Source organism: Stigmatopora nigra, chromosome 22 (assembly GCF_051989575.1).
Source record: "Stigmatopora nigra isolate UIUO_SnigA chromosome 22, RoL_Snig_1.1, whole genome shotgun sequence".
Classification (NCBI taxonomy): domain Eukaryota; kingdom Metazoa; phylum Chordata; class Actinopteri; order Syngnathiformes; family Syngnathidae; genus Stigmatopora; species Stigmatopora nigra.
In genome coordinates, this window is record NC_135529.1 from 1,814,358 (window position 1) to 1,829,135 (window position 14,778).

General features: G+C 40.4%; 1 protein-coding gene across 6 annotated transcripts; it reads left to right on the forward strand.

Moving 5' to 3' along the window:
- Positions 1–389: 389 nt before the first annotated feature.
- On the forward strand, positions 390–14,502 carry LOC144215727 (suppressor of tumorigenicity 7 protein homolog). Of its 6 annotated transcripts, none has more exons than XM_077744837.1 (16): positions 390–624; positions 3,625–3,660; positions 7,878–7,960; positions 9,856–10,015; positions 10,198–10,252; positions 10,520–10,635; positions 10,717–10,792; positions 10,939–11,093; positions 11,209–11,306; positions 11,406–11,535; positions 11,762–11,834; positions 12,529–12,631; positions 12,722–12,872; positions 13,147–13,239; positions 14,033–14,172; positions 14,299–14,502. In XM_077744837.1, the coding sequence occupies exons 2-16, from the start codon at positions 3,639–3,641 to the stop codon at positions 14,392–14,394; spliced, it is 1,551 nt and encodes a 516-aa protein (XP_077600963.1). In that variant the 5' UTR covers positions 390–624; positions 3,625–3,638; the 3' UTR covers positions 14,395–14,502. The 6 variants fall into 6 exon arrangements, with proteins under 6 accessions (XP_077600963.1, XP_077600960.1, XP_077600961.1 ...); XM_077744836.1 differs by having other exon boundaries at positions 392–624; positions 14,030–14,172; XM_077744839.1 differs by having other exon boundaries at positions 392–624; positions 11,421–11,535.
- Positions 14,503–14,778: the final 276 nt, after the last annotated feature.

Below are 14,778 nucleotides of genomic sequence, written 5' to 3' on the forward strand. Positions count from 1 at the left end.
GGTATGAAATATCCTTTTGGTTGGTTTGGTGGTTATTTCCATGACATCCATTGTAACCTGGTCACAGTTATGTTGGATTAAATAACAAATTTTCTATCCAAATTGTGTGATTTTCTGGTGTTGGCAATACGTTAGATACTATGAAATCAATTGCAATCAAGTTTGAGAAGGTAGAGTTTATTTATTTTTAATCACCAAAATAGTTATTTGCACTGTCAAGGGATGAGTAGATAAGTATAAATACTGTTCTTTAATAAAAACATTGCTTTTGTTATTATGGGTCTGTCTTCGATTGGTCGTAAAAGCTCAAGTGTACGTTGGCAGGTGAAGTGAGTTTAAAAGGACGAAACAGCGACCCCGTGAGGCAGGATAGAGATAATCACCCAACAGTCTATATAGTATACTATGATTGGTTTGCAAGTTGCTGCTAGCTCGGCTAACGTTAGCCTGGCTGCCAGCGAACGCACCACAGACGGACACGTCGCCCCGAATATAACACGCCGTGTGTCTCTTGCTGGATTCCGGGCGCAAGTTCGGAGCCTCCGCCGCCGACACTGGAGCTTTTACTTGGGGGGAAGAAATGCTAGCCACAAATAAGCATCTGATCACCGCATACTAAAAAAGGTAAGCGCTTGAAATAACCGTCCAGCCTCCTCCAACGCTGGTTGCATTATAACGCCTCCAAACTTTTGTTTTTCTTTTCAAATAAAGTGAAGAAAAGTTCCTTAGCTGGCTAGGTAGCTAACACGAGTTTAAATGGTCTATGAAGCAACATCGAGGTCAAAATCAAATGTTGCATGGACGTTTGACCCGTGTCGATCGAATATGTATTAAGTGGTCTTATTGTGTGCAGACTTCATGTCGTAAACTAAACAAAGTCAGACTGTCGCAGGGTTCTGACAGCTGTCACTAACATTTTGACTATCCGGTGTGGAAAAAAAGAGCCCAAATGGCTTCATTAAATAGTTATTTTGCAATTTTAAAACCATGGAAATGATATATTCCGTGGATCTAAATGTGGCGTTTAAGATCACTCACTATTCATTAAAAGTGTAAGTGGGAGTTTGCAATTAATGTAACATGCTGTAATAATTTCCTAAGTTGAATCAGTGATTAAAATGAGTACCATACATTGGAAATTTAAAGTGATCCTTTTTTTGATCAGTTGAGACAAGAAAAACTAGATTTTATGAACACTGAGATGTAAATGAATGGCCACAGCTTTTTTTGTACATGGTGGTTCTGAAAAGTGAGCCTTTTTTAAAACTTTAATTTTCTACCAACTTTCACTTCTCAAACACAATAATACATTCACACTTATGTATAAAATCCCCTCCATTACTATGGCTTGTAATTCTATATATCTCATTTGAGGGCTTGTTTACATTTGATTTGACTCAAGGTACATTTTCTTCCTAGAGCTTTCACATTACAATAATACTTATATCATATTGTATATATATGTATTGGTCCCCCCCCCCCCCCAACCCCCCCCCCCCCGTTTCTTGTAGGGATGTCCCGATACTGACTTTTGTTTTTATAAAATACTGTGGTACTCTTCTTTAATAAAAACACATGGCAAAACATGTTTTAGGGAGGCCACTCAATTGCTGAAGATATTTCATACCAGAATATCAACTTATTCCTGCCATATTCTCTCATTTTCTCATTTTTTTTATTGATATCATTCATATTCTGCAAAAATGTTTCGTCAGAATTATAACTGAACACACTCTTACCTTCCCTCTCGCGCTTCTTTTTAGTTGCCTGGTAACCATAAGCTAACATGTGATGTTAGTGTGGGCGAGAGCACTATGGCTGGCGTAAGCATTGTTCCCAAGTCAGTTTAAGAGCTCATTTTTGAGCCACTTTAATGTAATGTGCTCTTTCAATTTTTCATTGGATGGAATAGTGTAGTGATGCAGTCAACTATACTGCAATCATAATTGTATGAGTTCCGGAATTATATTAAAGCTGTGTGAGTAAATCCACTATAGATTGAGAAGAAGTTTTGCCTGAAAAATCACATAAGGCTCTGGCATTAAAGACTAATTTTTATTTATGTTTGAAAACAAACTTAGTAATTTCCTTGGCAACAACTAATGATATTTTTGAGAAAAAAACAGCTGGTGAAGCCAGTTTCACTCAGCAATCTGCAATTTAATAAATATGACCAGACCAACAAAAAAGTCCCAAGAAGCTACAGTTGAAAAATAAGGAAGTCTGCCATTTGGTAGTAACTAAAAGGTTTATTCCGAGTACTTGACCATACTTGAGGTGTCCTTCAAAGACTTATAAAGTGAATTACAAGTGCCATCTGTGTAATGTTGCGAAATGTAATTGCTTCACATATTTGTTTACCATGGTTGTTAAAAGATGTTGTCTAACAATGCCCCTACGGCAATTGTAACCCAGTGGCGCAAGAACCCAAATGTGCTTCCAATGTACACACTTCCTCTTTTGGGAGGGAACCTCTGGTGTAATTAACTACATCCCTGGATGCTATAGCCAGACTGAAGGAAGAATGACAATTATATACCCACATTACTCGCAGATGCTATTAACTCTCACTGTACATTTAAGATTAGGGTTCTTTTCATCCTCCTGCGTATTTTAATTAGATTGTTATTTGTAGGGGTGGCCTGCCGGGTGAGTGGCATCACAGTGGGAGACCTGGGTTCAAATCCAGGCCGGTCCACCTGTGTGGAGTTTGCATGTGCTCTCCGGGCCTGCGTGGGTTTTTTCTGGGTATTCAGTTTTTTTCCCCACATTCCAAAGACATGGATGGTAGGCTGATTGGACACTCTAAATTGCTCCTAGGCATGAGAGTGAGCGTGAATGGTTGTTTGTCCCCTTGTGCCTTGCGATTGGCTGGCCACCAATTCAAGGTGGCCCGAAGTCAACTGAGATAGGCTCCAGCACCCTCGCGACCTTAGTGAGGATAGTTGTTCAGAAGATGAGATGTGCCTAGTAGACAACCAACCCGACACTTGTCCTGTTTCTGTCAAACCTCCCAGTTCTATTTTATTGGACATCCTTCGCCATGAGTGGCTGCCAATTCGTTAATATTTGTAATTCTTCTTATTGTTTTTGACTTTAAAAAAAAAAAAATCCCCCATTGACAAAATTCTGATTGTCCTTCATGCCTTAATGTCCCTTCCTGCACCCTCCCTCCATCATCCATCCATCCATCCAGCCAATGACGTCACACGTGTGTCGTGTGTCTATTGTCTGAAGCTTCAGTGTCTGTCTCTGGTTTTTTTTTCTTCCTTCGTGCACCCCCCCATTCCTCCTTCACGCTCTCTCCTAGAGCGAGGGGGGTAATGACAACACAAAAGCAAAATGATGGACGCCAGCAAGAGGCGACACGCGAGCTGTTAACGGGATCTGAACGGGGCTGAGGAGTGTCCACGTTAAAGGCGTTTGTGAAGCTCAGCTGGGCCTTTTTTTTTTCTTTTTTTAACGTCCGGGACGTTTTACGCGTCTGGCGGGCGGCTTCATTGTGTTTCTTTGATGACCCCTGCTGTGTAGCTGCCTGCTCACTACGTCCTCCCGTCCTCTCCCTATCACCCTCCCCCTTTCTCTCCTCCTCCTCCTCCTCATCCTCCTTTCTCTCCATCACAGCTCCCGATCCAGCCATGTTCGGCACAGAGTCGTCATGTAAGTACCGCCGTCGCCACCGTCCTCCTACCTCTTGTGTGTTGGAAGTCGACAAAGGGAGGAAAATTGACAATGTGGGTTGCAATATGTCTATCTTACCATTAATGCATCTTCCTTTCCTCTTCCTGTTGTTGCTGGTCAGTTGAAGTCTGGGATCTACCATTTTAGCCTCATAAGCTAGCCGGCGGTCTTGTCGAGATTTGTCTCACATTCTCTCACTTGCTGCCGCTTTCTGTGTATACTGAATGCGCGTGTGTATGTTTGTGCGGTAGGAATGAAATGTCATTAAATTCCAAATATGACCTCCTGTCTCAGCATAGGCTGAAGTTAGAGTTGAATCAGATCTGATTTGATTCAAATTCATATTATACTTGCATTTGCCCCTCATATAGATATTCATTGATTCCAGCTTTTTGCTGGAAAATACTCACATTTGTGTTTTTTTGTTTTTTAATTTTGGGGAGAACAGTGGAGAGTGATAAGCACTTCTCCCTCACAGTTCTGAGATCGAGGCTTCAATCCCGGGCTCACTTTGCTTTGTGGAGTTTGCATGTTCTTCCCGCCTGTATGGGTTTTCTTCAGGTATTCTGCCTTCCTTCCATATCCCCAAAACATGCAATGTAAGCTGATTGAACGATCTAATTTCCCTATACGTATGATTGGTTGTTTGTCGATAAGTCCCCTGCGATTGGCTAGTACCCACTATAAGCGGGGATAGACTCCTGCACCCCCGCAAGTTAGTAAAGAGGATGAATGAGTGAATTAATTCTTGAAAATAACAGCCTTTCCAAATGGGACTAAGAATGACCACATAAAATGAAAGGTTGGAAAAAATGCGAGTTTATTTTAAAAAAAAAATGTGGCAGAAAAAAATCCTTTCAGTGATACATTTTTGTAAATATTGTTCAAATCTGGTTGGAAAAGGTCTTCAAACGAGGGGGCTGTCAAGGGTTTCTCCAAATTGATGCACCATATTTACTGTGATGTTCCAAACTACAACATTTCTAAAGAAAACTCCAGTTTAATAATGCATATGGGCATGAACATTATCTTGGGACAGTTTGATGTGCCCAACAGAGTGAAAAGTCACCAATTTAAATTGCTTTTCAGGAATGTACATGTCCTGGAGGATTTTAGAAGTATATACGTTTTTTTTTTGTTTTGTTGGGGACTCCCACAAAATGACAGCCACTACTATACCATTACCTTTACGCAATGAGATGGACCAGAGTTTAGACTGTGTTATTTGTGGAAGTTGCAGTCTTCATTGCATGTGTAGGTAAGAGGCCACTTTCAGAGTCTTTTTTCCTCAAATTAACCCAAAGCTGTTAGTTTTAAGTGTAATGCTATAAAATGATTGAATTTATAGTTAATGCTCATCAGATAATAGTTTGTGTTACAGTACATTTATGGTTTGAACAATTCATCCTTTATTTTAACATTGTTACATGGGCATCAAGTACTTGTTGTTATCAGCAGGAAGGCTTGTTGCTGATCTCGCTTGTATAGCTGGCCGGGTTTACGATACATGTCAAAAGTACAAGGCGTGGAAATAGGATTTTTAGTACTTATATACAAGTAAAAGGCAAATGTAGAACAAAGTGTAAGTGCACTGACAGATGCAACACATTTAGAAGATTGCTGTTCAGCGTTCATCCCCATAAGAGTGTCTGATTGGAAGTTCCATCCCAAAATGGAGGTTATCTGAGGGTCAGAATTAAAGCTTTCACCAAGTCTGCTTGAATTTGAATTGACTGCTCTAAGATTTTAAGTTGCTGCACCAGCTGTTTTTAGCTTTTCAAACTAGTCCCATTCACACACATTCACAACTTGAGACAATTGACATTATTCAATTAATATATAATATAATAATCTTTGTATGTGTCTTGGGAGGGGGGGGGGGGTGTAGTCTATCGGGATGCCTGGGAAAAACCTGGAAACTCCACACAATAGTATACAAATTGTTTTCACAGTATTCATTGGTCCATTGTGGGTTGAAGACCCAACTGTTAATAGAAATATTTCTGTCCTCTTCTGATAGTAAAGAAAGTAATTTGAACATTTTACAACCTAAAATGAAGACAAATTGTGTGGTGGATTAAAAAAAAACCTATCTTCTCTAGTGACTCTAGTATATATATTTTTTGACAGCCTGCTGTGACACACTTGTAAACTGAGCCGGTCAACCCGTCGCTAGCTGTAAGAGTAGATGAGATGTTTCTTCTAACGATCAATGTTTGATTGGCAGCCTCTGGTGGTGGCTAGGGGCGGGAGGGGGTCAAGATTTTTCACGTCCTGTCAAAAAAAACGACCGCTTTTTACCAGTTGTGCTCCAGGTTGTGCAACATTGGCCAGCATGTTGACAGGGAGCCGCTTTCTCTGTTGCCATGGTAGTGGGCCTTTAAATAAAAATAATAAAAAAAATCAGGAGGAAAAAAAAAATCTAAACAGCCGAGGGAGAGAGTGAGAGATCGTGTTTCTGTGGTAACTGCTGACTCGTGCTATTTTTGTCTTGTGTGCTTCGAACGTAGCTCGCAACCGAGGAAAAGGAGAAGCACCAGGCGTATGGATCAGACATTAATAACGGACTGATTCATGCAATGACACCATGCAATATGTAAAGACGTGTGAATGTGCAGAATTTAAGTAGGTTGCTTAGGTGTTGCAACCCAGTGGATGAGTGAATAGCGCATTATAGAGTTGAGGGTTGGATGCCAGGTCACTGTGTGGAATTTGCATGTTTTCCCCTGGCTTTTGTGGGTTTTATCCAGGTTCTCCTACATCCCAAATACATGCATGGTAGGGTGGTTGTACACTAAATTGACCCTGGGTATGCGCGTGAGCTTGAATTGTTGTCCATTGCCTTGTGCCCTGCGATTGGCTGGTCACCGATTGAGGGTACCCCCCGCCTTATGCCCGTAGTTGACTGGGATAGGTTCCAGCACCCCACGAGCTTTGTGAGGATAGGCAGTTCAGAAAATGAATGAAGAATTCAACTTGTGGGTCTTAATAATTCCACAGACCGTAGCATACCTTTCAATAAACAGGTGGATTTATGGAGTTGTTTCTGTAATTTAAAACTATTGAGAGCAAGAAGCAAAACCAAAAGAACTAATATTGTACTCAGCTGTGTTAATGTCAAAATTGTCAGATCATCTCTCTAAATAAGGTTAATGTTTAAAGCCTAAAATATTTCAGATGCCATGCATTATCTCTTAATCATGTTCACGCTTACTTTTTCTATGTTTTTTGCAAGTAAAAAGATAAACTCCTAATAAAACAACTGAATACTGGACTTTACTAACTCTTTGACTGAAAGAGGATGAAGAGTCAGCAGTGGCAGTCGTCATCAAGGGGTTCATTCTGAAAGGACGAGAGGCTCCACTCCTCGCCACTCAATGGCCAAGCAGCTGCGCTGTGTTTGCACACGTGCCAGCCAGGCTGGCCTGCCGCTCATCTGAGTGCCGCCTTTGTCCCCGCCACCTTCCACAACCGCTTGATATGAAATACAACACTAAATCAAGCATGGCCACTATTTTAGACATCCACTTTTAAATAGCCTGCTTCATAAATTGCAGTAAACCTTTCAACTTTATTTAACATTATTAATGCTGAAAAGTCATCCCTCAGCGTTGTTTTTATTGATATGTTTGCTGAATGTTGTAAAACAATTTCCAGTGTGCATCCATTTAGAAATGAAAATCTTCTCGGATAATTTCTTTAAAGTCTTAAAAGAAAAGGATTAGGGTTGAAAAGGAGTGTTTTAAGGCAACGTTTTCTTGGATGGTTTAAAGATTTAAAGTAAGATTGATTTTTTTTAAATTAGGGTTTCTGGATAGAAATTTAAATATTTGCCTAAGGCTTAAAGTGAGGCTTTCATGGAAAGTTTAGGATTTCAAAGTAATGTTTCAAGGCAAGGCTGGACTTTCAAAGAATATCATTTTAAATTATCATTCATCTTTAAAACGCACTTCCAAATCTAGGTGTAGATAATGAATTAAGCTGCTGGGGATCCTGAAGTGTTGATGAGCATTCCTTTATCCTTTCTTGTTTGCCATAAATATATCGCAGTTAATTACAGTTTGAGATCACAAGATGACAGTGCGGGGGGAAAAAAGCTGCATAACAAATAAATCCATATCGAAAACTTGAATTATTGCCTTAAATGAGTAACTGTATGCACTAAGCCACCATCTTCTTTTCTTATCTACCTGCAGTAAGCATGTTTCTCAACACACTGACACCCAAGTTCTACGTGGCTTTGACGGGCACCTCCTCCCTCATATCAGGACTCATTCTGGTGAGAACACTTGCTTACATCACATTAAAACTGTGCTATGTTTTTACTTGTTTGCACTAATACTACATACAGTCTGTTTAATAAAAAGGGGACAAAAAAAATATAAAACTCATAATTTTGCCTCCAAACAACATCATATTGGATTTGAAATTACAATTGAAAACTTTCACCAAAAGTACAGATCAGTAAGGATTTGTTAATCAAACCTTCACTTTTTAATAACTTGATTGACGGTGACAAAATTGTCTTCTTATGGGTCTCGCTACTAAATTTTCATGGTGTTGGCAATGCTACGGTCAAAGTTCCATGTGTTTCCGACATTAACTGGCCGCTAGTTTAGTGTTTGTTTAGGAAATTCACTGGCGACCAGTCCATCGCTCTTCTACATGTCCTCTCTGATTGACCTGTGAGTGAGCCATTGTTTGTATGTGCTCTGTAATTGGCTTGTGACTGAACCATTGTTTGTCTATATTTGTCCTGCCATTGACTAATTTGTAAAGGGACGAATACAGGAGTAAGTCCTCTAAAATCACAGTTAATAGAGGGAGATTGTTGTCAAAGCTGGCAGACTTCAAAGAAGAACTCTTTGTTTTGCTTGATGGCGTGCCACATGATGGCGAAGGTGCACAGATGGCGAGCAGCAAGTAGATGGTTGTTTCAAATTTGAGCGTGTTTAGAACGGAAACATTATCTGAAGAGGATTCACAAGTTATGCCAGGAATCAAATGTTCCGTCATTGGCTACGGATTGTGCAGGCGATCAAAGGGAAGAGGTTTCTTGGACTTGGCTGTCACCAAACATGAGGCTCATTGAAAACGTCACAGCGACTGTCTTGGAGAAGTAATGAAAGAGCGCTAAATCAACCAGGATTTGGGGGAGCAGATAAAGAATGACAAGGTCCACTCTTCAGATCCCAGGATATTGAAAGATTTATCTTTTAATATCCTGTCAATCTGTAGCGAGATGGCATGAAACTACATTCAACCCCAGTGTTGTGATGCCCCTTACACGGAAGTGGCCAGTCTTACAAATTAGCGTTGATTGGTGAATTTTCCCCAGTGTCTAACTTCACTAATGAATATGGATTTGGGATGGGCAATTAGTGTAGTAATCTTTACTATTATATAAACAAGGGGGTGGACTCAGATGTTACTCTAACACAACCTACAGCTGTGAGTGTTACGTTACATTTTATGCTGAGCAATAAAGACACATTTATGTTTGCAATTCTGTGACAAAGGTGCACTTAGAGTAAAGTGCCTGAACCCTCACTGCTATTAAAGACATTAGCTCCTTGCATCCTGCATTCAGGCATTTCCATTAATGGAGTGTTGCTCTACAACTCCACGCATCTAATCGAACTCCACAATGTGTTTGTTGATGATGTCATTGCAATAGAGAGGACAGCATTTTCATCTCATCTTATTTTCTGAAACGCCTTATCCTCACTAGGGTTAATTTAGAGTGTCTCATCAACCTACCATGCATGTCTTTGGAATGTGGGAGGAAACTGGAGTACCCGGAGAAAACCCACGCAGGCCGGGGGAGCACATGCAAACTCCACACAGGTGGCCCGACATGGATTTGAACCAAGGTCCCACACTGTGAGGCCGACGCGTTAACCACTCATCCGCCGGACCGCCCACAACATTTTAAAAATAAATAAAATCCTCATTGATGATGTTTAGATGATTGTAGGATTTTATGTAAACCATTTTCTTTCATTACTTACAATATATAAATCAATATTGTTGAAAAAAAAATGTATGCATGTAATGCAAATGGGCATTTTAGACAGTGGAGATGGCTCAATTCTTGCAAAAATGATTGGTTTAATAAGTAACTAAAAATTTACAGCCTCTGTTCTTATTTTAAATTTTTTAACTTCCCTCCAGATCTTCGAGTGGTGGTACTTTAGAAAGTATGGGACCTCTTTCATTGAGCAGGTGTCTGTAAGCCATCTGCGTCCTCTGCTGGGTGGCGTGGACAGCACTTCCCCCAGCAGTTCTAGTACCAGCAATGGTGAGGCCGACTCAACCAGGCAAAGCGTGTCGGGTGAGTAGAATCATTGGCAATTACTTTAATTCAAAATTTTTCCATTTTTGGAATGAGAATCTAGAATGATGTCAAGTAAACAAGACTGATTCTGTGTTATCACAGACTGTCATTGTTTTGCTTAATTTAGCTTCTTTTTTATATACTCCTAATACTCTGTGTTCTCTTTCGCTCTTCTACAGAATGTAAAGTTTGGAGAAATCCGTTAAATTTATTCCGGGGAGCCGAGTACAATCGGTGAGTGATAGCGGTGAAATCCCTTGTCTTCTTCTCCTCTTTGATATTCAGTCTCCTTGAAGCTTTCCTTCTCCTTTCAATTCCATTTTAGAAGTACCTTGGGTTTCTTAGCTCTCTTTTTTTTTTGACTAGTTTTCTTCACTCTTCTTTTTAATCGTATTTTTTTTTAAATGTTCCTAATCTTTGGGTAGCGGAAAAAAAAGATAAGAAACTGCCCAAATAAAAGCAATCTCTATTCCAAGCATTCTGTTTCCTGGTGCACAACAGGTACACGTGGGTAACAGGCCGAGAGCCACTTACATACTACGACATGAACTTGTCAGCGCAGGACCACCAAACCTTCTTCACCTGCGACTCGGACCACCTTCGGCCCGCAGACGCCAGTGAGTTACACTTTCCAACTATTATAGATAGATATATATATGTGTGTGTAGTTTTGAAAACTCTTTTCTTATGATGGTCAGTCATGCAGAAGGCGTGGCGAGAAAGAAACCCACAAGCTCGCATTTCAGCTGCACACGAAGCACTGGAACTGGAAGAGTATGTTGCACTTTTCCTCATTTCATCTTCTTTCTAATGTTAACACATAATGCATAACATAATAAATGTCCTGAGAAGACTGTTCCTCATACTGCCCCAGCTACACACTCACTTTTAATGCTAAACTTGTCACGGTTTCTGTCCAGCTGTGCCACGGCGTACATCCTGCTAGCTGAGGAGGAGGCCACCACCATCATGGAGGCCGAGCGATTGTTCAAGCAGGCACTAAAAGCTGGCGAGGGATGCTACCGCCGCAGTCAGCAGTTGCAGCACCACAGCACACAGTACGAGGCCCAGCACAGTGAGTAGCTAGACTCCCATTCTTACAGTCCAGCTTTTGTTAGTGTGACAAGACAAGGCTGCACTGAGGTGTTCCAACTCACAGAGTAATTCTGCATATTTAACTTTTCCTTCAGGAAGAGACACCAACGTTTTAGTGTATATAAAGAGGAGGCTGGCTATGTGCTCCAGAAAGCTTGGCCGAACGAGAGAGGCGGTAAAAATGATGAGAGATGTAAGTCAAAGACAGACACACAGACGCACACAGATACAAACATACAATGTGTCTGCTTACTGTGCGTCACACCCTCTCTGCTATTACATGTAACAGCAGTTGTGTGTTTTCCAGTTAATGAAGGAGTTCCCTCTCCTCAGTATGTTCAACATCCACGAAAACCTGCTGGAGTCGCTGCTAGAGTTGCAAAACTACGCAGACGTGCAGGCTGTATTGGCCAAGTACGACGGTACGAGCTAGCACACAAAGCCGTGTCAATATAAATTCCACCTGTGACAGTCCCTATTCTAGGCCAGCATTTTATAGCATTTAGTTTGAACTAAAAAAAATCCTCTTTATTTGACCAATAGAAGACAAAGACAAATGATACACAGGTTAATTGGACTTAGTGCGCGTTTTAACAATGTGTCCCTGCACCTAAAGTAACCTTTCTGTTTTTTGTGTGTGTCCAACAGATATTAGTTTACCCAAATCTGCAACGATATGCTACACAGCAGCATTGCTTAAAGCCAGAGCAGTGTCAGACAAGTGAGTAGCGCTACATTACAGATCACTCTACGTATAATGTCGTGCTTGACACTACACTAATCCATAACAACCCTATTACACGCTACATACAGTACAGTATAGGAAATGACACTACACTATAACAGATGCAATACGTCAATAACACATACAAGCGTGATCATTAACATGCTTGACACCGACCCACATAGATTACACTAAACAGCAATACACTGCATCAACCATTAAATAACCCAAACATAAATACTACACTTAATAGTAGCTGTATAATAACCAATGTCGCTGGTAGGGAACAAATAATGTGCAAAACAACACAACATGACACTACATTCTCAACATTATGAGTTTCCTACATAATGCGCTCGTTACTTACATTGCTTGGTGTTCAATGAAATAAAGCCACCCATAACTAACCAAAACATGATGCCACATGACACTACACATAAATAAATGTCATGGTAACACAAAACATTTCCTAAATGATGTTGAACTGCACTACAAAACATTACAGTAAATGATTACAGTAAATGGCACTTCAGTAAATGGAATAATACTGCACTAAATTACTTGCACCATATTAAGTTTGATGAAAAGATGCACAAAAGAGCACTAGAATCTTGCTTGGCTGGTATTGCAGCGTTATACATAAATGGTATACCTTGTGGATTTTTTCTGACTACCTTTTTTCGGACTTCAGGTTCTCGCCAGAGGCAGCGTCGAGACGAGGTTTGAGCACCGCAGAGATGAATGCAGTAGAAGCAATTCACAGAGCGGTGGAGTTCAACCCTCACGTCCCCAAAGTCAGTCAGTCACTCAGACATATTGGTCGGTGGCAGTCATGTGATTAATTTTTTGTTTTGTTTTTGTTTCTTTCTTGGCGACTCACTTAGTATCTTCTGGAGATGAAGAGTTTGATCCTTCCTCCAGAGCACATCCTCAAGCGGGGAGATAGCGAGGCCATTGCCTACGCCTTCTTCCACCTGCAACATTGGAAACGTGTGGAGGGAGCGCTCAACCTGCTGCATTGCACCTGGGAAGGCAGTAAGTTGCTCACATGGACGCCATATAAACATGTATACTGTCCATTCAGAAGGTTTTCACAGTGGTTCACATCTTCCACATTTTCTTATGTTAAACTCTTAATTTGATTCAATTTGGGATGGATGGCTGAACTTTAAAAAAAAGATCAACGTGACAAAAATCATTTTATGTGTACAACTTTAGATACAGGGATTTTTAAAAAATAAGAAACAGAAGCACTGTGAATACTGTACTTGTACATATTAACACTCATCAAATGCTTCCGTGTACATAGCGTTCAGAATGATCCCATATCCTTTGGAAAAAGGTCATCTCTTCTATCCTTATCCCATCTGCACAGAGACAGCGGACAGAGAGCTGTTACCCAGTAAGACACACACACACACACACACTGTCCAGTATACACACACCAAGTCATCACGGATTTGTTGACCTATGACAATTACGTCAAACATACTGTAAATGTTTAACTTTCTTGTTTGGATTTGGAAAAAGGAAAAACAACACCAATAATGCAGAAAAGTATTATTCAAGTTCTAGAACAACACACGCTCCCGTCCAGAAATGACCTTGCATTTTTCAATGTGATAATGCCAGACAACACGCACTATTAATTACACCATCATTGCTGTTGTAGGAAAGGGATCCAGGTATTAAAATAGTCAGCTTGTAGTCCAGATATATTTCCCCGTGGAAGAAATTTGCCGGATCATAAAGACAGTTGACAAGAGACAAGAGTTACAGAAGTTATAGGACAAGAATGGCACTGCATTCCGATTTCTAAACTTGAGAAACTCCCCAGTTCCCCTTTTGTTTTCAGCCAGCTGTAACAAGAACATTTCCTTGTTCCAAGTTGACTGATTTGTTGACACCAGAAAACTTGAAATCAACTTTTTTTTTCCTTAAAATAATATATTTTCTTAGTTTATATTTCTGACCACATTTACTTTCTATTCGGAATAAAATGTAAAAAAGTTGGCACTTTCACAGAATTGCATTTAGTTTTTATTAACTATTTGTACAATGTTCCAATTTTATTTTGTTTGTATTGAACCCTGTCTCAAAAATAATAACAATAAAAGCATTCTATTCAATTCTATTTTGACTACCTAGTTGACATTGTACCTGCATATTTGTGTCTGTTTGTGTCTGTAAAGCAGTGTTCCACGAGGTGTCGGTATACCCCAAGAAGGAGCTCCCCTTCTTCATCCTCTTCACGGCTGGCCTCTGCTCCTTCACCGCCATGCTGGCGTTGCTCACGCATCAGTTCCCAGAACTCATGGGTGTCTTCGCCAAAGCGGTTAGTGCAGACAGAAAAATGAGAATGGAAATGTTCTCTGGAACCTATTTGACCTTTTTTTTTTATAGGTTCTGTTGTATACGACCTTCATTTCTCACACTGACCATTTCATGTTTGTCTTTCCAGTTCCTGAGCACGCTGTTTGCACCGCTCAACTTCATCATGGAGAAAGTGGAGAGCATCCTGCCGTCAAGCCTCTGGCACCAGCTCACACGCATCTGAGAAACTTGACTGCTTTTGTTTTGGGATTTTTATTTTTTGGATTATTTAAAGATTTTCTTTGTTGTACAAAAACAAGTTGCCATCATTAAAAAAAGAAAAAAAACTGCACACTATTCCTGTAGTATTCCCTTTCAGTATCCCAAAGCTTCCTTAGCAGTGTCCTCAAATGTCATCCAGTAATCACTAATGCGACATGGTCGTTCCACTTTTTTTATTTACTTCAGAAGGTGGGAATTTCACAGGTTTCCGTCTAGCCTTCAGTCCATCTGGATACATTTTCATGAAAAAGAAGAAAAAGCAATCTGCCGAATTCCCACCGGGGCTGGAGGGAAAGCACCGGGTGCTGTCAAGGTTATTGCAGTAAGCTTTTTAAAGAGCAGAGCT

Bases quoted from the DNA above. Each gene is read 5' to 3' on its own strand.
- LOC144215727 (XM_077744834.1), top strand. From the start codon at position 3,639: ATGTTCGGCACAGAGTCGTCAT. The intron at 7,961-9,855 runs GTGAGAACACTT...ACTTCCCTCCAG, and splicing joins TCATATCAGGACTCATTCTG to ATCTTCGAGTGGTGGTACTT. The intron at 10,253-10,519 runs GTGAGTGATAGC...GGTGCACAACAG, and splicing joins CGGGGAGCCGAGTACAATCG to GTACACGTGGGTAACAGGCC.